This window comes from Porites lutea, chromosome 14 (assembly GCF_958299795.1).
Source record: "Porites lutea chromosome 14, jaPorLute2.1, whole genome shotgun sequence".
NCBI classification, from domain to species: domain Eukaryota; kingdom Metazoa; phylum Cnidaria; class Anthozoa; order Scleractinia; family Poritidae; genus Porites; species Porites lutea.
The window spans coordinates 11989623-12013826 of record NC_133214.1 but is presented as its reverse complement, the minus strand read 5'-3'; the positions used below and the strand labels follow the sequence as shown (position 1 = coordinate 12013826).

Sequence of the window (24204 nt, the reverse complement as noted above, 5' to 3'; positions counted from 1 at the left end):
TCTCGCGCTCCAAAGTCCCCCAAAGCGACCCCAATAACGCGTTGTACGCGGTACGGTTGTGTCGGCAAATGAAGACAGGTTCTGCATGAAGTCAAATCTTGAAAAGGAAAAAAAAACATCTTCACAGACAGGATTTCTAAAATTTTACATCCTTTTATTCAACAAGGGTTTTTTTTTTTACATCACCTTATCTTTAAACATTTACTCTATGTGGTAAAATTCAGAACTCAGCTGAGTAACCGACTTTGTTGCTTTTCACTCTTACTCCGTCATCACAGCCTGCGCCTGTCATGAGTCAGCAGAAAAATAAGCAATACTCGTGACGCTGACCAAAAGAAAAGCGGGAATAAGAGTGATTTCCTTGTTCCGTTAAGCAAGTTAAAATGTAATAAAAAATCTCAATGTTAACCTTACATAACCATTACCAATATTTCATACGAAAATACAGAAAATTGTTAAGATTTATCATAACAACGTCGAAGTTAAAGCTTTTGAAAGCAGCCACCATAGGTGACGGTTGATCATTTTATAGACCACCCAATTATAATTTAACAGGCAGTTGTCGTGTGCACTACCACTAACAATCACTTTCATCTCGGCGATAACGTGTTTCTTACTGCTAACAAGAGAGAATATAATGGAACAGAGGGAAACGCCCAATCTAGCACTTGGGATATGTGAATTTCACAAAAGTTGCTTTTACACTAATTAAACAAGTGAAATTAATCGGAAGTTTGTTTCCGTAGAGGTCCGCAATCTTTTATTCAGTTTTGTCAAGAGAGAATTCAACAGGGGCCATTACAATATTCTGCAACAATAAAACAACTGTACAGTATTGTTTGCTTTGAGGCAGTCGCGTGTAAACTTGATGACGTTTCAAGCAATCGATTAAAATATGCTGACGTCTCAGGAATTGCAGTTCCGTTTAATTACAACCTTTAAAAACAACTTCAGTTCAATTCACATATCCGGCCAACGTCCCTCTCGCTCCAATTATTCTTCCCAGCTTGCTGCCTGCCCTTAATCAAACGGATTTTCCATTGAACTAAATAGTAATATCAAAGAATACGAACATTTTCTTCTTATTTTGTATTGTTAAGTTACCGTCTATACCAACTCTCGACCTGTAATCGAGGTCAATCTGAAACTCATTTCAACCTTGCTTCCAGTTTCTCGCACTAGCCCCCACCCCCACCTTGCTTAATGTGTTATTCGTAAAAAATGAGTGTGAAGAAGTTAAACTGTCGTCAGTTATGTCTTGGTCAAGTCTGTGTAAGTCAGTAACCATGAGGCACATACTTCTACAGGAAAATAAATCTGCATGTCGTGTAATCTGCTACTTGCGTTGCCGTGTCTTACTTCGATAATTTCGCAGCTATCAAAGGAGAGTTTATTCGTTAACAATGGACCGATGTGTCCGCCTCTCGTTTTGCCACATAATAAGTCTTAATCACATACACAAGTAAGAATTAGGTTGTAGTTGGCGGAGGTGAACCTACAAGGCTAGTTTCTATGATTAACTCGCGGGGATATCCATATAGAGACCTCAAACAGAGAGACTGGGAATCAGCTGAATATCATCCTTTGGGTAACCAATCAAAAGTAATTGGTTATGCTGATTGCCCTGATAAACACTGAGTTGTAACAACCAACGCTAGCTATATAAACTCTCCAAGTTATTGTATGACTGTTACGTTTGTGGCATAAAGTTAAACTAGTCAAACAGTCCAATTTGTTACAAAACGTTCCCTTGTATTTGTTGTTTACTTTTAATGTTCTTTCTCTGTCTGGAAAATTAGCTGGTTTTTCTAAATTTTAGATGCATATTCAAAATTGAGGAACAAAGGCCAAGACATTATCTGCTTAGCCGTTCTCGGCACCAGTCCTTACTTGAAAAATTGAATAAAAATGTCAAAAATCACCCAAAGACCTGGAGCCGAGAACAAACAGCAGTATGTCTTACATCGTAAACCTCGCAATGAAACCGAGGCAAAACATTTACTGGGAAAATTCACATTGCGAATATGAATGTCTTGAACGATTCGAATTACTCGCACTCTTCACTACACACAGGAGTCTGGTGTTTACAAAGGTAAATACACAGGTCTTTGATGGTTCCCATTTTGTAACCACAGCGAGGCACAGCACACTGTTCATAGGTCATAGGGTCCCTGCAAACTCTTTTGCACTTTTTGACATGGATTTCTTGCTCATCGTTAGACTCCTCGCTTTCTCCTTCCGCCTCAGTCTCCTTTTCTTTGTCATCTTTTGGCGCGTTACCGCTGTACAGCTCAAAGTCATAACCGCTGGCCACTGGGGTTAGAAGTCTGCTCAAGCTTTCGATTCCCTTTCGTATCACTTCTGCACTTCCGCTTTCCTCTGACTCGTCTTCGTTGTCACCGGAAGATGCATCTTCGATTTCCGACTTTTTTGACGCAACAACGTCGTTCATTTCTTGTTGAGCGCCGCTAGCCTCTTCCTGTGAACCACTTGAGGGCTCAGTTTCTTGAATGGTACTCTCCTCAGATTCTGATCTGTCGTTATCATCGTCTTGCTGTTCAATCCCTGATCCTGAACCAGATTCATCCATGGATCGTCTAGCGGCGTTTTCGTCTTCAATCAGTCCCGAGCCACTTGAATCTTCATCCTCTACACTTTCCTTCTCACTTTTCTTCTCTGTAACGTCATCTTCATCGTCGTCGCTTTTTTCCTCTTCGTCATCATCCTCTTCACCTTCATTACCGTCACCGGAAGTGGGACTGCTATCAGTTTCTTCCGCTTCCGCCTCATCGTTGCCGGAAGTTTCCTCGCCTCTCGAATCGGAACTCTCCGATTTGCCTTGGCTCTCGTACACGTGACTTCCAGAGCCAACGAAAATGTCTTCGGTGGCGTCAATTTGTTGAACTCGTTCTCGTTCTTCTTCTGACATGTCATTTGAAGTAGGCTCTAGCGGTTCATCTCCATTGCTCTGAGTATCATTGATTTCTCTCGCCCTTCTCAGCAATGCCTTCCCTAACTGATATCTGGCAGTGTTAAATCGATTGGCACCTGCGTGATAATACAGGGCCGCGACAAACACGCTTAGCAGTAGTGGGAGACTCGAACGCATCCCTGGAAAGGAAATAGAAATTTTTTTAACTAAAATTCGCCACTTAAGAAACGAGAAGGGAACTGGAGCCGAAATGCGTCCTCTAATTGTTTCTGGGATCGTTACTGGGGACGCGCCTGTCAGCTATTGGTCAATTAGCAACATTTCCAGAACTCTTTGCGATCTTTAACTCGGCCCAGATCCCATCTCGATTTAAAGTGGCAAATAGGAGAAAAATAAAATAGGGAAGTTAATGTTAGGAAATGTTTTATAGTTAACGTCTTTCTGTAGTTCTGGGTCCGGTTGATTACGTCCCGCGCCGACTATCACTAACGCATCCGGGTTTAAATTTTACTCCAGGTACCTTTTTCTTTTGCTAAAGACTACTTTTCATGTTAATTTTCGCTGGCCAGGTAAGAGCGTCGAATTGTCAAATTGTAGGCAAAGAGAATTTACAGAAATATACTTTGTAAGCGTTCACAGTTGAATTCAAATCTCTCGCACACCCTGATTATGTAAATAGGAAGCTTAAGCAACTACGACGACGACCACAACGACAACTTCAAAAAACAATAGGTTTAATGATCAAAACAACAGCTCTGCACGTGCATCAGGCTTTTTAGTACATTTCTTTGACGTCCACTGCGCGACTACGACGTGAAACCTTCTAATTTGACGTTTTATGGAGGACGTGGACATACGACGACGAATTCTTCTTCCTCTTTTTGAACCTGAGAAAAATCCTTAAGAATTCAACTCCAGGAAAAATCTCCTGCATTTAACATATTGAGGGGGTCCAAATAGATGCGATTAAGTTTGAAAGAACGTAAATTCATTTTTTTTTTACCGACGTTTTCACTGCCGTCGTCGTCGTCCTTGCTTAAGGTCCCTGATATCCTACTTTAGACAACCCGGCCCTTCTTGTCTGATTGCAGCGTGACCGTGGCCTTTAACTAAAACTCAGTTTGACAGATCATCCATGTTGCCCTTTTGTGTTTTTAGAAGGGGTGGGGTGGGGTGGGGTGGGGTGGGGGTGAGGGTCCACAATGTATTTTGTAGCCTCAGTATATGTTACATGCTGTCCTTTTACTTTCCCTCTCAAAGTCACTTGAATGTACAGTTTGGATTTCCTTTAACCACCCTAATAATTCGGACCAAATCTCACTCCCCTTTCCCCATTCAAACAGTAGTTTACTCTCAAGTTTTTTAATCTCTCGATAATAGAGTACTAAAGTGATGACGTCATAAAATGAAATTTCTGAAATTGTAGGATTTGTCAGGATATTCTGAGAGAACAATGTCCAAGAGGCCTACTTAGCAAAAATGAGCATTTCGGGACAAATTGTCTCTAAGATGTTAGCCGGTTATACTCAGAAAACTCCATACAAACACTTCTAATTTGTTTTTGGGTCGACCCAAGAAAATTTAGAAGGGTTTGTATGGAGTTTTCTAAGCATAACTGGGTTACGATCTCAGAGACGATTTCCCCCGAAATGCTCATTTCGGGGGAAATCGTCTCTGAGAGCAAGTAGGCCTCTTAGACATTGTTCTTTCAGAATATCCTGACAAATCCCATAATTTCAGAAATTTCATTTTTATGACGTCACACTTTAGTACTCTATTCAGTGAACCACTTTCCTTTATCCGTCAGGAGTTTCGAAAAAACGTGGACGCGGTTTATTTCGTCCTCCACATTTTGAGAACGAATTTTGGAGTCAGGTACTTGGGATGGAAAGAATAAATCGAAACATAAAATTTCCAGTAATGGTCTTCATGACCTCCCTCTCTTTTCTGTACCCGTATGTCCTGATACTATTATTGTCACGATATCTTGTCTTTGGTTTACAATTCTCTCAATAGCTGTAGTGTTTATCTTTAGCATGTTTACTCGTCTACGATCGTAAATATCTGATCCTACCATCTAACTACATTAACTCTAATAAATTTCTGCAAAAAAGAGTACACAACAAACGTAAACTGAAGTCTCCCTTTGACAGCCACAAATCTCCCAGTCGGGACGGTACATGATTGGCTGGTTCTCAAAAAACGCTGATGAGGGAAAATGTCGAGTTTTGGAGGTGGCGGTGCTTTTCGAGAAATAAGAGTCTCTCAAAATTTTACTCAGTCTGTCGAGATTGAGGGCCTCCTGTCTCTTTCCCACTTTTTCTCGAGAAAGTTATTAAGTCTCTATTTAATGGTTGATTGCTTCAATAGCTGTCGTTTCCACAGTATCACCTGTACTCCATATTAAATGACCAAGTATCCTTTTCTGAATTTGATCGGCACTGTGACTTTCTTTGATATTAACTGAAGGTGTCAATAGGCTCTTCTTATTTTTGCAGTTCGAGAAAAACTCTCAGATTCTCGAGCACAAATGTTAAAAGTTCAAGAGTCTGCCAAAACACAATTTCGCAATTCAAAACATGACGATGAAAAGTCTCGAATTTAGCATCCGCCAACCCAATCTAAGTATACTTGAGTTTTAAGATTAGACGTCATATTTCTCGGGAAAAAATTGCTAATTATTCCAACAAACAAGTTATCCCGATGGCTTCTTCAAAACACAAGAGAAGTAACCACCCATAACCTTAAGATTAAAATTAGATTATACGAATGCCATAAGAGTGTTTCTTTTTTCTCCTACAATCATGAACTAGATAAGTTAACCAATTCTAACAAGTCAAAAGAAAATACACCGAAATTCCCTTCCTAGAAAAGAAATATGAAAATGTTTTTTAAAAAAACTCTCAAGGGCTGCACTTCTCAGTTAAAGCACAGCTCATGGCTTTGCTTAGATGGACCTGCTAAAATATGAATCATTTAAAGATTTTGTTCCGGTCACTCATTTTACAATCCCGCCACAAGAAAAATCAGGATTTCACAGGAGGAAAGCTAATCTGCCCGTTTTCGAATTGAGGAAAGGAAAATTCAGAATTAACGCTTTTTAAAATAGCCGTAGGCTATTCTTGTTGAAGGAAAAAATACCACCTATTGTAGTCAACTTATGAGTGTTATTTGCCCCTTAATTATCTCAAAGCTTAAACCTTCTTCTTGGAAAACTTGACATGGTACTGGAAATAAAGGAAGAATCGCTCTTTCGCTTACCTTTATGCCACGATATCCGCAGAATATAATACTGCGTCCAAAAACGAAGAAAATCCTCAAAATTTAGCTTATTTTTTCCAAACAAACTTTAAAGTCTTATATGGTTATGTGACCTCAGTGTTGTGTAGCGAAATGCCCGGTAATATTTTATTTACGCGCCAGATCTGTGATGTAATTGCTCACTGAGTGTAAATTACACAACGGGTACTGTTTGGAAATGTGATGAAAATCGCTTCCTCATTGCCAATTTTTGAAATTCAAAGTTTTCCTTTTCCTTTTCTCAGAATCGAGTTCTCACTCATATTTCACTTGGTTATACTTACATCTTACGAGGATCGACATATTTTTTGCATTTTGTTGCTGAAAGACATATCGACAACAGATGACCAAGTTTACAAACTTTGATCTGGTTGGTGCGTCGATGGAGATCACGGACAATTTTATTTGAAACAATTCACATAAAGAACCTTACATCCTAGCTCGTCGACCGGGTGAATTTAGATGTTATTGATAATTTCATTGGCTGCGTCAACAAGAGTTAATTGCCATGTGCTGGACGATTTGTGCTGTTAAATTGTCAAACAAAAGTACTCTTTGGGTGTTCCTCCACTACTGGTCAGCGGAGTCTCCCTTGTTGCATGTTAACGCTCTGAAAAAGCTCATTCCCCGCAACCGCGACGTTTGATTATTGTAAATGGAAAGACTGTTATGCTCTTCACATTTATTAGATTTATTTCAAACACTTAGGTCCAGGATTGAACGCAAATGCAAAATTTACAAATTAGTGTTTTTTTCTGATATCTTATGGCTTCTGAAAATTTGCAAGGAAATGCCTTGAGATTCCAGACGGCGAAATGATGAACTAAAACATCCATTGAAATCGACAAACATACGGAAACTCAAGGATCATAACTTCAAAACTGTTCTAAGAAAATAAAGCTCAAAACAGTCTTATAGTACATTTGTTTCAATTTTACTGATTTTGAGAAAAAACGCCAATTTATAGTGATTCTAGAAAGTGTTTCAAGCTAGTGGTCTAAACATCTTGAACAAGAGCACTGTTTGTGCACTTCAACCTTGTATGTCTCTATGTAAAACTTTCCATCATTCCTCTTACAGTATATTTGAACTGCAATTGGTGATCGTTGTACAGGCCTACAACACCAACAGGTCTTTCCATAGCGAGATTCCTCGGAAAGGCAAGTTCCCTTACACTGAGGTAAATCGACATTCCTCTCGAGGCAACCCACAACTTTTACAGATACTGGTAAAAGTACGGGCTGGCACACCTCTTTGAACTTTCCCGTTGCTGACAGGCCGCTGTGGATGGTTACTAAGACGAAAAGTAATGTAAAGAGGAAATAGAATATCTTCTGCTTCATACTTCTGTAAAAAAAAGAAACAAAAGAAACAAAAAAAAAATTAAACTTTAAAGGTAAGTGAAAGGACAAGGTTACGCGAGCAGTAAACTTTCAATTGTCTGTCCCAGTTCCCCACCACAGAAACTGTAGGGGCAATTAGGTACAAGCTCTCGGCACAACGATTTCTGGAATTGTTTGGAAGGACAGGCTTAAAGGTAAGTGAAAGGACAAGGTTACGCGAGCAGTAAACTTTCAATTGTCTGTCTCAGTTCCCCACCACAGAAACTGTAGGGGGCAATTAGGTACAAGCTCTCGGCACAACGATTTCTGGAATTGTTTGGAAGGACAGGCTTAAAGGTAAGTGAAAGGACAAGGTTACGCGAGCAGTAAACTTTCAATTGTCTGTCTCAGTTCCCCACCACAGAAACTGTAGGGGGCAATTAGGTACAAGCTCTCGACACAACGATTTCTGGAATTCAGTTTGGAAGGACAGGCTTAAAGGTAAGTGAAAGGACAAGGTTACGCGAGCAGTAAACTTTCAATTGTCTGTCTCAGTTCCCCACCACAGAAACTGTAGGGGGCAATTAGGTACAAGCTCTCGACAAAACGATTTCTGGAATTCAGTTTGGAAGGACAGGCGTTACTTATTTAGCAATTAATGAATTCACTTTTCGTAGGATCTGAAGAATTATGAAGATCGAGGAGGGTGTTATCCGCCGAGGCCGAATTGCTTTATTACTCATTTAAAATAATTCCTAGTTTAAAAACAAGCTAAGACATGGTTACCTTAAGTTCACCTAGATAGTGGATGTTTAGAAGATAAAGGGCTGTTCAGGTCTGCAAATATATGTTGTCCGTCGAGTTGTCTTCTTGCCATGTTTTTAGACAACAGTTAGTCGTGAAACGAGTTAAATGTTACGCCGACAGTTCAGCCATTTTTCTTTTCACAACCAAAACAACTCGAACTCGTCCGCAGGTCTTCTCGGTTAACGGTGCGTTAATCTGCAACTGGGCTGCACTTTTGACGTCATCGGTTGTTTAATCGCAAAGTTGGTCAACAGTAGCTGGTTATGGTGAATTATGCGTGTGCTTTTAGCCAGTCAGAAACGGAGAAATATTTTGAATGAATAATAAGATTGGTTAGTGTTTGCCTTAATGGTACTGAATACCATCATAACTAACGCTTGTCCATCCAAACGATCCCAGAAATCACTGCACCCAAAGTTAGTGCCCATTCTCCCTAGAGTTTGTGAAGGGGGAAATACGTCGCAAGTTCTTAATTTATAAACTGAGGTGAACCCATGCTGCCTTTGTATGTGTAATCAAATGGTGACGAGTGAAATAAGGGAATAATTTCATGCGCCTTTTGTCCAAATCCTTGTAATTTCCCGAGCCTTTAGGAGGGCGAGGGAAGTTATTGGACAAAACGCAAGTGAAATTATTACCTAATTTCACGAGTATACCATTTGATTCCTATTAATATCATGGGTGACGAATTACGTTAGCAATCTTGGATTTTTGGCATGTTTATCCTGGATCGTATCGATCGAGAACTCCTGCACTCTCTCGAACATTTAGAGCTTAAATTCGGCTTAAGTTAAGAGTTTTTTCGACAAAATACCGGTTAGAATCCTTCTTGATGTGCTCTTTAGTGCGTTCAGGTTTTCTAAAGCGTCTTTTTGTGCCCTGACATCTTCATTCATGACATGTTAAAACTTCGTCGCCATCTTGACACTGAGACGTACGGAAGGTTTCCACGGCAATTTTGTAATTTCACATGTGATATTACAAATTAACGCTGAAATTTCGCGCCAAAATTAAGGAGTAATTCGTCACCTATGACATTAATAGGGGAATACCAATCCTCAGCGGCGCTCATCAGTATGATGAGAGTTCATGTTCGACTCATTCGCCGGAGCCGACATATTGAAAGAAGCTTTGACTTGGAAACCATACGAGCTTGGGATTCACTAGAGTGACGTATATTAAAAAGTTATTGGATGAGGTTTTTGTGATATCCGGAAAAAATAAGGTCGAGGTAAGTGTTATCAGCCGAGCCAAGGCCGAGGCTGATAACATTTACCAAGATCTTGATTTCCAGGAGCGAAACGTTCATACATTCATACGCCCATACGCCCGTGCTGTAGGTGAATATGCATATGCAGTGATAAAATAGATTAATGATGGATTTTCGTTTTCAAAATTTAAATGAGAATTATCGTAATCCTGAGGCACTGAAAAAAGAAATTTATGAAAGTGTATTTAGAACAGTCTTTTTTGCTCAAGGGAATAGCGACTTCAAACAACGGACCAGGACGAACTTATTTCATAGATGAGTTTGTCTTAGGGGCATTTAAGTTTCCTATCTACTTTTTCGGAGAACAATACTCGTCTCTCGATTATTGCCGTTCCCATCACACGAGTCTATTAATCAAAAAGGCAATATGCCCGTCTAAAAAGTAATTAAAATGCTTTGTTCTGCGATGAATCTGCATATTTTCTCTGTTATTTTCAGGTCGAGATTTAAGTATAATTAACTGCATTTTGAAAAATCTGCCAATGGGGAGATTGCTTTCCGCTAACTTCATTGCTTTTTGACTTAATGACTCCGACGTTACAGAGAATTCGATCACTTTTAGCTCTAATTTCCATTTTCAAATTCGTTGCGTTTTTTTGCTTTTTCATGGAGGCTCCTGGCGTCCGTATTAAGGGGTTCATGTTGTCATTTTGCTCACAAATTTGCCTCTTTTTGGAGCAGAAAAAATAACACAGGACATAAGCCATATTTGAAACTCGGTATCTCTAACACAAGGCAAACTATAGAACGACTACAACTAACGAAACACCATCCATCCATCTTTTTTTTCTATTTTCCTGACCACAGTTCTATTCTGGTCCCAGAGATTTCTCAAATTGTTCTCACTTCTGGCTCTGGGACCAGGGTAGTCACAAGATAGCTCGATAGATTCTTTTGACAAGCCATTCACGTGAGTGGAAAAGCTAATAACGTCCGCCACGTTGGATGGCGTCACTAGCCGTATGTATCCCACAGTATTACCACCATCTTGTAGAAGACATTATAACAGGCTATATATTAATGGTAGAAATTTTTCAAAGTGTCGTAACGTATTACAAACTCTAAGGGGACCAAAGGGGGGCTCCAAGCACCTCCCTTTGTAACAAGGTGAGAATATGAGTTTTCATGTGTGTCCTATATAAGCTGAAGGTAGGCTGCAGATGATGCGTAGGCTTACTACAACACAGGCTAGTCCGAAGATTAATCTACACCTCGTGACAGAAATCTTGATCGTATTACCCAACTCAATATTTGTTTATTTAATCAAAACACACATTAGGCTTCAACCGCCAAGACTTTCTAATATAACACATGATAGTTCCTTGAGGCTGATCAGTTGATAAAATTCAGATTTTAAGAGGAAAACAATAATCGACCAGCCAGTGTATGCACGGCTATTTTTTTTTTCGTTGTAATTGTGTTTATAACAACGTGCACTATAAGGTCCTATAGGCACTCTAAATCAAACGTCTTGCCTGACTTAGCAAAGTCACCATCTTTTAATGAGTGGGCGCCAAAAATGCAAACAAGTCGGTTCTAAGGGACGGAAGCACTAGTTCATCGCTTTAGGCCCCAAAACAGCGGGGTAAGGTAGAAAACAAATTGATCGCATATTGTAAAATTTCATTCTTTAATCTTCAGTGTAGTAAACAGAGCCCACGTAAAGTACTTATTTGTAAGCTTTCAGTTCGATCGCGTTGTCCTATAATATCATACACTGAGGGCGAAGAACCGACTAAAATTAACCATTGCCAGGCCTGCATAGAGGCAACTGAGGCAGTTGTCTCATCTCAGTATAATTTTGAAGTTTCTCGTCATGTGCCCTACAAAATAGATGTGGTTAGGAAAAAATATATACCTGTGTATATCCTTCTGACATAACCTTTTTAGAAATTTCGTCTGGCTACGATCCTTTGGTAGGAAGCTTTTATCATCTCCTAAAATTAAGGTTACGCGTAAACTATAAAATGACTATCTCTGGCATAAACTGAAAGCATAATGTGACCTGGATTGTCAAATTGTTAATTTTATTTACTGCAAGTGGTCTGCGAGAAATGAAAATTGTCACTGGCCTGTAAGTGATTGTTTTTTCCCCACTTCTGCCCTTTTTATGTGCAGCCATATGACTTTTCAGTGTTTATTCCCTTGTTGTTGTTGTTGTTGTTGTTTTGGGATAATTAACCCTCTTGCTTACCGAGTCAATTCAGTATGGTGACACGTCAAGTACAGCTCCCTTAATTGCCGGGTCCTTGGATCAATGAAATCCTATAATTGCTAAAGAACAAAATCTCTTTACATGGTTTGACAATATTTTTCTTTCACGTTGTTTCCAAAATAAAATTTAGGAATTGCCTTTTTTAAAAACGTTCCCACTCTTAGGAGAAAAAGGCTCCAGAGGAAATTCGTGAAAAAAGAGCATAAACGTTAGTCACCATTTTTTTGTTACTAAGTTCTTAAGTTCTCAAGGGATCTTTAAACCAATAAATCAAAAATTGAGCGTATGAACATATTTTGAATAAATACTTTCATGAAGCACGATCGGCAACCGTTGCAAGTTGCAACTAAATTAGAGTTGTGAACTTCACACGTCTAGGAAAATTAAGAGTAAGCAATACTGTATAATCAAGACGTTACCTCAGTTGGGTGCCTGCAAAGCCGCGGTTGACTCTCATGCAAAAAGTCCACAGCAGTTCGCGTTAATTGATCAAAATCAATTTTTTTTTATTATTTAAAAGTAAAATCCGCCCATATTAGAATATTATGTTTGTTATCAATGCGTTTATGCCATTAAGCTCCCACGACTCTCGACGTGTTTAGTGGCTAAGAAAGCTTTTAACTTGGACGTTTAGAATAGATCTTATCACCGATACAAGTATGATGATATTATGATGTTAATCTGTGTTGGCTTTGTTTTGTAAGACTTCCCAAGGACATGTTGATTTTTATCGGCCTACAAATGCCATTTTCGGGGCATCCGGCTCACCAGGCACGTATCGTTGAACAACATGATAAGAGCAAAGTATTTGTAGTTCTTCTCCACTCCTTCCCCCTTTCTGACATCTTATGTCATGGGGATGAACAAACAAGAAAGTTAAGAGTTAATTTCAACTTTCCTCAATCCGTTATTTACTAAAACTGACGATTCTGAGGACTCAACAAGTCTTCAAGATAAGGTACACTGCCAAGTGATTTTCTATCGTAAAGACAACTTTATATTTTTCCTTTCCAGAACAGATTTGGAACATACTTACTTGGAAACTCGTTTTCCCATCGATCAACTTATTGCCCGAATCATAGATATACTTCAAACTTAACGTTAACTTTCTATGTTTTTTTTTTTTAAGTTATTTTAAGTTTGACTAATTTTTGTATTTTTCTCGGCTATGGAAGTTCAATTCGGCCGGCGCTTATGGAAAACTCCTTTTCCTCAGTTTTCTCAGGTAAATGAAAAGATACGCGATAATGCCAGTTCTTGATTCCCCAAATTCAAGTTGAATATTCTACACGGGTAGTTCTTTGCCATAAGAGACTTTTTAATCAATACCCAAAATTAATAAACAAAATATGTGTTTGGTTTCAATCAAACGTCAAGACGCTAACGGAAAGTCATGTCAGCGAAAAACTGCGACCAGGGCATATTCATTAACCTACAATTTTAGGTTGTGAAATATTGTGCGGTATGCATTATTTAAAGTTCAAATTTATATTAAAATATTATGGAATATCGAAAATCGAAAAATCGTTCTGATGCTAGTTAATCAAAGTCATTTTGAGACTTTTATTTGCCATAAAAAAAGAACATCCTTTTATCTGAAAACGATTGGCTTTTTATATATTTTCCATCATCAATTTAAAATATAAAACTTCAGTTCCATTTTGTAAGTCAGTCAAAACTGAAATTTATTTTTACGTAGCATTATTTAACTTGCAGATCAATGAATTTCCTGTGTTCGTCATTTCAACAATATCTGTTTATATATGTATTATTTTTTCTTATCCTTCTTAAATGTACACCGAGTCTTTTTCGAAGATATAGTGTTTAAGACTCTGGAACTTCTTATTACAATTTTCTCTAATTTTAAGTGACATTTTTGTACTATTTTTCAATTTTCTTTAACAGATACGTCACGGAATTAATTACATTAAGGAGCATATACTTCCTTTTTAACGTATTGTGAATAAAGTTACGTTTATTTTAACTTGGTTGTATCTCCGCTTTCGATATGAGGAAACTTCAACAACCCTCAACTTTTATATTTCAAATAAAAGCGATTCTATGGGGTTTTTTAGAACTTTTTCTTTCCTTTTTCATTAAAACTATAATCTCAGCACTAAATTACTTTATCGTCAGTCTCACAGAAAAGCTTTTCGTTGGGTTTAAGTTTTACTGAGGAAAAGAAGACCAATTAGATTAATCTACTTTTTGTGAAAAAAAAAACAGAAGAAGAAGAACAACAAATAATACATAGTACTGACATTTCACAAGGGGTTTTTAAGATTTGACTATTTTTTTATTTCTGCAACTCTTTTCAGTGTAGGAAATATCTTTGCAATTGCTCGATAACTTTCAGCTAGAAGAGACTCCTTCTAAACCAAAAAAGTCAGTAATTATGGAAATAAATAAATTGGTTACGTTTCGCCCCACTTTTCAAATAATTCTGTCAGTTTTTAATCTTTTTTACACAATTATGGGCATGCACAATTTGTTGTTGCCGTCGGGATGAAAACTGTACAAAATTTTATTCCCTAAAAAAACAGTGAAATGTTTGTCATAAATCTACTTTTAAATGACTTACCTGAGATCTCTGCTGTTTTCAATTGTAGACACGTTTTTCGCGAAGACTTTAAACTCAACGGTGTTCTTCTTCAGTCGTTGAATTTTGAAACAAAGACGTCCGAAACTTAAACTTTCTTATGCGACAGGTGTAATTTCAAAGCTAGAAAGCCCACCGTAAATGAACTTCTTTATCCTGTGTTTTATAACTATGGGCTGCTTCCCGTTTGCTTTGATCATCAATACGTCCGGAAAAACAAAGCCTTTCGAAATAATGTTTGCAAAACGTAATTAACTTGAACTCATTGAAAATTGATTGAGTTGTTTCGTAAATCCCATCAGGCTAACAACAGGTAAGATTCAGGCAATATTATATGCCAAGCTATCCTGTAAAGTTCCATAAATAAAATTTCGTTATGAACGTTTGCGACGTAGTTAACATGCAAAAGAGAAAGTGTTACAAATTTACGTTACTGTTTCCATTTTTGCTTATTACATATGATCGTTGATCATATCTATATTGTTCATTTTAAACCCATGTTTTTCCCCTTGTATTTTCACCTTCTATCAGTAGCGTAAGAGGGCCGGCAAGGCCTTTTGCGTTTGAAACCACTTTAGATGTCAATAAAGATTTCACGACTGTAAAAGAATAGATTGAAGCGTTAAAGCCTTAAAGAGACTCCGTGTACTATAAGATTTAATGTGATCGGTTAGTCGTTTAACCAGTAACTAACACCTGCATGTCGCGTTCATTTTATTCCATTTTAATTTAACTTTCAACAGTTTGTTTCATGTTTTTGTGTGGCTAGCCCTGAGAACTCGCCAAATGCCGAAATAGAGTAATTTAAAAGAATACCGTTTTCCGGCGTCAATTTTAAGAGTGATCTAGTTGAACACAACGTATCTGATAAAAAGCTTTGTCCTTGGACGCCCCCAAGTTTGATTGATTCATATTACTTTGTGGACGCTATTAATACTCTAAATATAACCAGCACATTCTTAAGTGCCCGCGTGCGACTTTCTTTGTAGCAACATCCATCACGTTCACATGCATGAAAATAATGTTAGGGAACTAATTCAGATCCCACACACCGACGCCTCCCTTCTCATATTTTAGCTCGATTTAAATGTAATCAAAATTTAATTGTAATTCTTTACAAATCTTATTATTCCGGTTTCCGCTCTATTATTGGACACACAATCGACCTCATTTACCCTTCGTTCATTTCATCTCCTTCTTCCGTCGTTTCCGCATTATTTCTTACGTCCATTCAAATGTTAAAATTACATTTCACCAGGAGTCTCAATTCGCAAAATAAGACGCTTTCACACTGAGACGCCATTGAACCTGGCAAATTGTGAAGTCTTACCAAACTTACGACAGAAGATACAGTGCCAAAACGACAGTCAAGTTACCTGAGTCCAAAATGTGTAGGTAAGTAAAATTTTATTGACGCATTTGTTTAACTCTTGCCCTCAGGAAAACAACTCGAGTTGAAAGATCATCTTGAAGCGAGAAACGGACGAAACCACGTGAAAAGTGCCCCCTTAAAGCGTTTTTTTTTCCTACGACCACTTTAGATCTTTTCCGTTAAAATTGACGGTAACGTAGAGGCTTAAATCTTGTGGCGTGTCTTCGATATAACATGTGAAAGAGTTTGGATATTTGGCAACGATTTGTGCCTTTTTTAGCAAGTTTCATTTTAAACTAATTACATTATTTAACGACTAGAATTCTCAAATCCGTGAACTATTGCTTTTGATGTTTTAACCTAAAAGCTAAAGGCAGGAAAACTTACTTAAGTGAAAATTAGACTAAATCTTTAGTCTTCGACCTCTTATTATATTACGCGGTTTTGTAACTTTCTTGCAGTCAGTTTCAGTGTTGTCAAATCGTACAACAATAAAATTTCTTGAATGAGGCTGAACGGATGTTCGATTTTTACAACATAGCTTGCAAACAATTAACAATCACATGGTAGTTTAATCAGATCATCCTAAAAAGCCATTAACAGTAGTCTTACTTCATATGACGAAGTACCTTACACGGTATGTGTAAAACATCTTTTCCCATAATGATTGGCGGATAGAGCATTATTCAATTAGGGGTTTAATTCTTCGCTCGATGCTGTTTACCATCGACAGCAATCAATAAGAATGTACTAGCTATATGAAATTTTTACCTATTATACACCGCCAACGTGAAAGCATTTTAAGAGAAAACGAGTGGATACCTACGCTTTTTCGTCGACGACACGTTTAACTCGAGGGCGGTGTGGCAAGTATTACTTACTTCCGAGTGGTCAATCGAAGCGCACACTGTTAAAAAAAAACTCAACTTTAGTTCCAGTCAGTTAGAGGTAAATAAGGGCCAAGGACTTATCATCAATGACCCCAAGAAAAGAAATATGTTTCTTGTACAACTAGTGTTGCCTGATTCTCTTAGTATTTCCAATATATGTAGTCGACCGAATTATTGAACGAGGCAGAGTATGTTGTGAATAATTATGCATATCGAGGATAAAATTAATGTTATCCATAATCCGAGATCAGCATGATTCTTCACATCATACGGAGGCCGAATTCAGCTATAATTCTTGATTATACATTCGTAGACATTCTTCAAAACCTTGACCTATTTCTCGGTTACGGTTTCAGTATATAAAGATATATTTTTTCTTTCAGATACTCCACAAAAAAAGTAGAAAACATCTATTGAGCAAAATGTTTTGCGTATTCTTGCATTTCTTGCGTTCAGGTTTATTCAGAAAGTCAGCTATTTCGTCTTCGGATAGCCCTGAACGCCATTTTTTTTAGTTCACTATTTACCCAAGCAGCCTCGTTTCCAGGCAAATGTACCTTCGAATCGATAGTATATTGCTCGCATCTTCCAAATATGGTAAGCGCCAATCAGAAACGGCACAATATCTATACTGAATAATAATGAACAATTATAGAAAGAAGCTGAGTATGATGAGAAGAATTATGGAATGAGGAGAATGTTATCCACCGAGGCCGTACGCCATCTTCGCCGTTTGCACGTGTTCCGTAAAGCGTGAAGATTTTTCTCTTTCTGGGGCCGTCTTTGCTAGGACATTTATTGCTTTCACTCTTCCTATTTTACTTTTTTCATTTTTTTTTTCTTTTAGAAAAGCGACAAACCTTTGGATGATCACGATCGCCTTTGCGTTGTTAAGTCACGTGACTTGCAGCATTTTTGAGGACATGGGTGTGACGTGTGAGCTGGAACAAGAATTAGTTCGAGTTTGCGATAATCAAGAAGTCAAGGTCAAAAAATGCCGAGGAACATGCCAATCGTCGAGCAGGATTATAATGACCAAACCTTGGTACAGGACCACGTGCGCTTGTTGCAAAAGCAAAAAATCTATCTACAAGGAAGTCTCCTGTAACGACGGCAGCGTTAAACAAATTTTTAGCGCTATTTCTTGCCAATGTCAAATGTGTAACGGAGCTTAGGGAAAAATATATATATGGACTGGATTAAAATGTATGCTACCTATAGAAGACCGTTTTTGGAGGGGATAAACAATAAATACTATATTTCAATATTTTGAACTCGATTAAGCCGAAAATTATGTAACTTCTTGCAGTAGCAAATTGGCAAATTTATATTAAATGTTAGCAGAGACTTAGATTTTCAGTGCGTCTCAAAGACGTTAGGAGATTTTAATCTTTAAACTGAGAAAATAAAGTGTAATCGTTTGATACTGATTCGCCTGTTGATATTTACTCTTGGCTTTCACATGAGGTCACAAATTTCAAAAGTAAAGAATTATCCATCCTCCTGAGTTTTTACGTTCATGAAGTGTTAGAGCAGCTAAAAACTTTTATTTTTACAAATTCTCACTTCGAAAGGTTTCTTCATTTTTGGATAGAGTTCGCTTTAATTTCTAACATTTTGCGTGACACGGCCTTACGTGGCGGCCGAGAGAGCTTCCATGTAGGTTAAAAAAGTGACTTATTTATTTAGTTTCAATTGGAGTATTTTGCTATTTGAACAGTCCTTGAATTAGGAAGAGTATTACTTGTTCATGAGTTCCTTGAGAGGTGAATTCACGCTTTCGTTGCAAAACTCGAATGCAGTTCTTTCTGTTGGTTTCGACCACCATGTTGGTGTCCCCGTGAGGAGAACCAACATGGCGTCTCCATACAAAGTTCTATAAATTTAGGTACAACATTTCTCCGAATATCTCGCATGTGAAAAATTGTACTAACCTGAAACATGGTTAGGGTCTTTGTATATCCACCTTCTTTCATTTCCCAGATTCTGGACTTTATCTATTGAACGATTTGATAGTAAAAACCGAAAATTCCTCTCGTTATCAATAATAGGTTGTCATTCTAATTATAATGAAACAATTTGATATGAATTAGTTGCATTCTTTTGTAATCCAAAGACTTTATTTCAGTATAAACTATCCTTATATACATTTTAATAATTTTAAAACTGCAGCTTTTTCAGTAACTTTTCGAGTCTCGCCCACAACTACGAGTCAAGATGGCGTCGAATACCGTGGCAAGGTCTATTACTAAAAATACCGGTAGATACGCTATGATTCATACCGCATTTTTTATATTCCTGTAAAGTTTGCTTTCAATTTACGACATTAAGCACCACACAGGTAAAAAAGAGAGTAAAAAAGAGATTTTTAAAAAAGAAAAATAATGAAATTAATAATAAAACTTGCTCCAAGGGGATTCGAGCCTGGACCAGCAGCATCAGCTAGAACTAGAAGTTAACGCCTCCATCCAATGGACCACCTCGGTAAACGCTAATCTTTCGAGTTTAAAAGAGGTATTTATTCCTTCTCTATGGTGACTTACAGTTTTTAAGGTTGACTTTTTCGGGATTTCCTTGTAGAATTAAATTTTAAACTGATCGAAGCTAGACGAAAAGCACACAATGAATCCATTAATATTCTTTCAGGCTTGGCCCATGCCGGGGAACGTTTAAGAAATTTATGAACTATCGATCGCGCGGCTACCGACTGAACCGTACGACCGTACGATTCTCTCCATGCTCGTCAGGTGTCTTTTCATCGGTCGGGGAAAATATTAACACAACATTGTTCATAATTATTTATATTGTTTTAGGTTAGGGTAGCAAACCATTTGGCTTTTAGGGTTAGAAGAGCTGCACATGACTTCTCTCCCCAGAACGAAGAAAAACAATATGGCCGCCAAATACACCCTTAACAAACAGTTAAGTTGAAAAAGGATTTTACAATAGTTTCAAGAGTAAGTCTCCTTTTTGATTTTAACTTGCAATATCTGTCAATTTATGCAACTTTCAAACTTCTGGCTCAGTTTTCCTTTCATTCTGCTTTGAAAGAATAATAATAATTACTCAGAGACAATGCAGTGTAAAGAATTGCTGACAAAAACTGCAAAAACTTACCAATTTAGACAAAAAAGGTACTTTAAAAACAAACTAAAACATTCAAAACGCTTTGATCACGTGACTGATGACGTCATGTCGCTCTTTTGGTCATAGAAAAAAATTATCAGGTAGAACATTACTTTCCCCCAAATGTTCTCTGCCGTGTGACAAAAGGTTTACCCTCTACAGCCCTCGGTCTAGTCTCCCGAATATTTCGCTCATGGTAATCATCCCCCTTAAATTTTAAATGCCGGACGTCAAATGGTTATTTTTAGATGCCCCACACAACTATAACCTCAAATATGCCATTTGTTTTTAACTCGTTAATGAAATCACAGCAACACAAAAACCTAATTCGGAAAAAGTCATGTGACTGATGACGTCATAACCGTAGATGTGAAATGGGAAGGCAAATGTTATCTTGTTGTGAATAATAAAGGATTAAATTGACTGCAAAAACCGTGGACGAAGATCCTGCTAGTTGTAAACGTTGGATCTCTAGAGAAGAGATCTAATTAGCCAAAATATAAAGAACCAAAAACGAGAAGTCCAAAGACTACTGCAAAGCTGATTCATAACAACGTGTATTGTTTTTTATAACAATATTTCGGCTACCCATACCAACCCTCTTCAGGTTTACAGATGTTACTGACCTTATGTAGCAATCCCAATAATATATAGATGGAGAATGTCGCAATAAAAATTCTTCAAGGAGAGGCGGAAATGACGTACAACACAAAAACTGGAAAGGAAAAATACCAAGGATATGGATTACAACAGGAGCAGTAATCGGCTCCTGGTTACAATAACTCGTCACGGCGGCTTAGGCCATGAGGTTCAAGAGTGATGGCCTTATCTATCAAATGCGACTCCCTGGCCTTACGAACTGAGTCACGTGAAGAATGAATTTTCTCTAGTGGGATTAACTGCATTATCTTGTTGTTGTCTTCTACAAACGTATAAAATTGTCAAAGTTATAAAGCTTTTTTTAAAAAATGCCACAAAGAATTCTGGGATTTTTTTATGATTATTGTAATTTACTTTTATTTTATAATTACTGTTTCCAGGAGCCGATTACTAAGTAATTAATTAAGTAGAGAATTTCAACCTGAACAGATCTTCGTTGTCGAGATTACAGTAGGCTTTACAGCTTCTCCGTTGGCATGTGGCCAACTAACAAAAACACGAGGCCCCCGAAAAACATTCAGCTAGTAAGTACGCCCCGGGGGGGGGACTTTGCATATAAAGGGTGTGGGGATGCTCGTCGTCTCGCTTAGGGGTATAAATTTCGGATTTTGGTCTCACTTAGGTGGTCTAGGCAAAACTCTATCATATTAGCCGTGAAGGTCTCGTTTAGGGTTGCACGCGAGAAAACATATATATATATATATATTTGATACGTATATTTTTAATTTGTTTTATTTACTCCATTCATATAATCCAAGTTTTCTATGACATCAATGCTTAAAGAATACGTCTTTGTTGATTGTTTTACAAGAGTATAATACGAAACATGGCTGCTGACTCAAAACGATTATTTGATCACGGGTAAATATAATCACTAGCTTGTTATTTTTCATAGTCTCTTTTAGGGGTCAAAAAATGCTTGGGCCACACCCAGATCGGTCTCCCTTGAGGGTTTAATTTAAAATTTACGACAAGCAACCCCACCCCTTTCATATGCGGAGTTCCCCCCCCCCCCCCCCCCCGCGGGAAGTGAGCACTACTGAGAGCTGCTTCTCGCCTTAACAGCCTGCCATACAGAGCAAGCTTACAGATATTACGTCAAACAATGAACTGTTTTAAGGTGATTCATTTGTTTTGCACGGCGCAAACCATGTGCATCAAAGGTGGCGGGGATTTTCGCCGGCCGTTTGAAGAGATATTATTAATAACTGAGGGAGCTTCGGTAGTGTAAAGGGTTGTGATGGCCATAATGATAACTTATCCCGGTTAAAAGGGTGTTGTTTTTGAAACTCGCCTCATTTTCTCACGTTAAAAGGTCATGTCTCTCTCATCCTCTGCACAATGTTAAAAATATAATTTTGTATTGTGAATGCATAGCTCAACGTTATATGTGGGGGTGGGAGAAGAGATTGAACATATCAGTGCGGTTTTAAAAAGCCTTTCAAATGCAAATCTGTTCCGTGACTTTTCTGAAATAGCTTTTTTGTTAAAACCTTGTTTCCATCCAATAGAGGAGGCTGGCTATGTCATGTTTCAGTTGTTTTTTGCGAACTTTGATGGATTTACATATAATGTAGAATGCATATAAACGCCACTAACAAGTTTGATTATTACTGCTTTAAAAATTTCACTATTCCTCCTGCGAAACATTTTGGATTTTGATTGGTTCTGTTGCGAGATGAGGTCTGGGACCGAGAAATGAGGTTCTCACAACTTGCAAAGTGGTCACCTTTCGTGGTGGTCAGCGGATAATTAAAGTAGTTTTTATAGTAGTTTTAGAAGCAAGAAGTGGAAAGTTAGACGGCCTATCGTTAAGTCAAAGTGAAAACAAGGGTTTGGGTGAGGTGTTTAGTCTCGTGGGCTCATAAAACTTCGTTTCCATCATTGTTATTTAACGATTTTCTCTCAAAACCGTTGATCTATGGTTTTTAACGTAATGCGCATGATCAGTACACAAATCCGCAGGCAAGACCCTTCCTGATAGCTTTGCAAGTTGTAAGAACATCGTTTGGATTTCTTTCAGACGGATATCGTTTAAGAGAATGTATGGGAAGTAGCTCCCCACCCCCTTCCCTTCCTTGTGTTTTTGATGAAACCATAGAATTGGAGCACGTTGATAATCAGTCTTAAGAAGTTTGTCCAGTGGCATACAGAACTACACTCTTGAGAGAAAAAGAAAAAATAGTTGATAAAGATCATGCATCAAGTTTATTGAAACATGTTGATGATTTACTAGATTGCGCAGATTATTGCCTCCTCAATACAGTCAAAAACTTAAGCTTTTTTAACATGTATTTGAATTGTTATCATGCAAAGTCATCGCTTAATGATCAAGACATCTTAAGCAAGAACAAATTTCGTGTTCATGTACTTTGTGTCGGTATCTATATGCTGGACCTTTAGTACCTGGCTTAACACAGAGAAGTTCAACATTAACGGGTTTTTTCTTGATGGGACTACAACACTCGCATGATTTAGAATTGTACGTTTGTTCAGAACGACATGTTCCCGCGCATGTATTTAATTTCACATATCTGGTCTGGTAGCCAACAACTTTTACTGCAACTGTGGTAGTAAATAGCTTGCACACTTCCTTGTGTTTTCCAAAATGTCTCACAGCTTTCAGTACGTCGCAGGCTGCTAAGACGAGATGCACTGCAATCAGGACGTGAAATGTCTTCATGCTTCTGTGCTTCCCGGATTTGTTGAAGAGACTTTGCGTGACTTTCACTGAGCTTACGTGATGTTCTATCAAGTTTGAACAATGAAGCCTGGTGAGGCACTTAGGCCTTCGTGACACTATTTTTCGCTTAAGGAGTTTGGCGTTAAAGAAGATTATTGTTTTCGATAGTTACTTTTTTGTGCTAGTTCCTGGCTCCTTTTTTCTATAATATTAGGTAAATACAAGCGATTTGTATTTACGGGCCGGAATGTAAGCGCCAGGAATGGTTTCCGTTACCTTTATAGTATTTTTTATGTTCGCCGCGTTCTTATAATTAGCTAATTTTTGTGTTCGCGCCTTTAGTGCTGTTGTTTGGTTCATTAGTTTTTCATTGTCCGCGTAGCTTTGTCCTTCGTGTTAGGTTTTTTCTGCATATCGTATATTTAGCTTTTATTGTAATTTTTCGCGTCAGTCCTTCGTTAGTTGCGCTTGGTCCAGTTTACAGTTTAATGTTTGGGTTTTTTGCTCGTCCTAGTTTTTCGTCCTTATCTCGCTATCGTCTTGTAAGTATCTCGTTTGTTTCATTCGCATTTCTAGATTGCCTTATTGCTTTCGTTCAGTTTGTAGGTTGTTTTATCTTGACTGTGTATTTGTTTAATTGTTATTTTTCGCTCTACTTCGCTACACTTCGCTATACTTCGCTATACTTCACATCGGTTCACTTGTTTCCCTTCACCAGATGTAGAAGTTCTAGAATAAAGTTTGTGTGTTAAAAACTATAGCGCGTAAAGGCTGCGACTATAAATAAGGCAAATTTTTAAACCCGTATTAGCGGTCACCAGGGCCTTAATAGTCAGACTGCGCTTAATACAGGTTGAAGAAGATTGGCGAGTGTCTACTTAATATTAGATGGCGACATCAGTTACCGTAAAATCCTCTATGAAGCCCCCACCCCCCCCCCCTCGCCCCCCAAATAAGCCCCGTCCCTCTAATAAGACCTCCCCCTCCTTTTCAGGGGAAGAAAGTTAATAAGCCCCCCTCCCCCCCTC

The 24204-nt window shown here is 38.1% G+C and overlaps 1 protein-coding gene and 3 long non-coding RNA genes across 4 annotated transcripts; 1 reads left to right on the top strand and 3 right to left on the bottom strand.

Moving 5' to 3' along the window:
* Nucleotides 1–153: 153 nt before the first annotated feature.
* Nucleotides 154–6345, bottom strand: LOC140924167 (uncharacterized). The gene is made up of 2 exons (XM_073374197.1): nt 6194–6345; nt 154–3111 (listed from the first exon to the last, which is right to left on the bottom strand). Exon 2 carries the CDS (start codon nt 3107–3109, stop codon nt 2048–2050), a length of 1062 nt encoding a protein of 353 aa, XP_073230298.1. The 5' UTR covers nt 3110–3111; nt 6194–6345; the 3' UTR covers nt 154–2047.
* A 554-nt stretch (nt 6346–6899) lies between these two features.
* On the bottom strand, nt 6900–14753 carry LOC140924169 (uncharacterized). Its single transcript, XR_012164205.1, has 2 exons — nt 14428–14753; nt 6900–7579 (listed from the first exon to the last, which is right to left on the bottom strand). It is a non-coding gene; the product is annotated as an uncharacterized lncRNA (long non-coding RNA).
* On the bottom strand, nt 11095–12607 carry LOC140924170 (uncharacterized). The gene is made up of 3 exons (XR_012164206.1): nt 12266–12607; nt 11826–11905; nt 11095–11454 (listed from the first exon to the last, which is right to left on the bottom strand). It is a non-coding gene; the product is annotated as an uncharacterized lncRNA (long non-coding RNA).
* LOC140924168 (uncharacterized) lies at nt 12647–15840 on the top strand. The gene is made up of 2 exons (XR_012164204.1): nt 12647–12804; nt 15704–15840. It is a non-coding gene; the product is annotated as an uncharacterized lncRNA (long non-coding RNA).
* The last annotated feature ends 8364 nt before the right edge of the window (nt 15841–24204 follow it).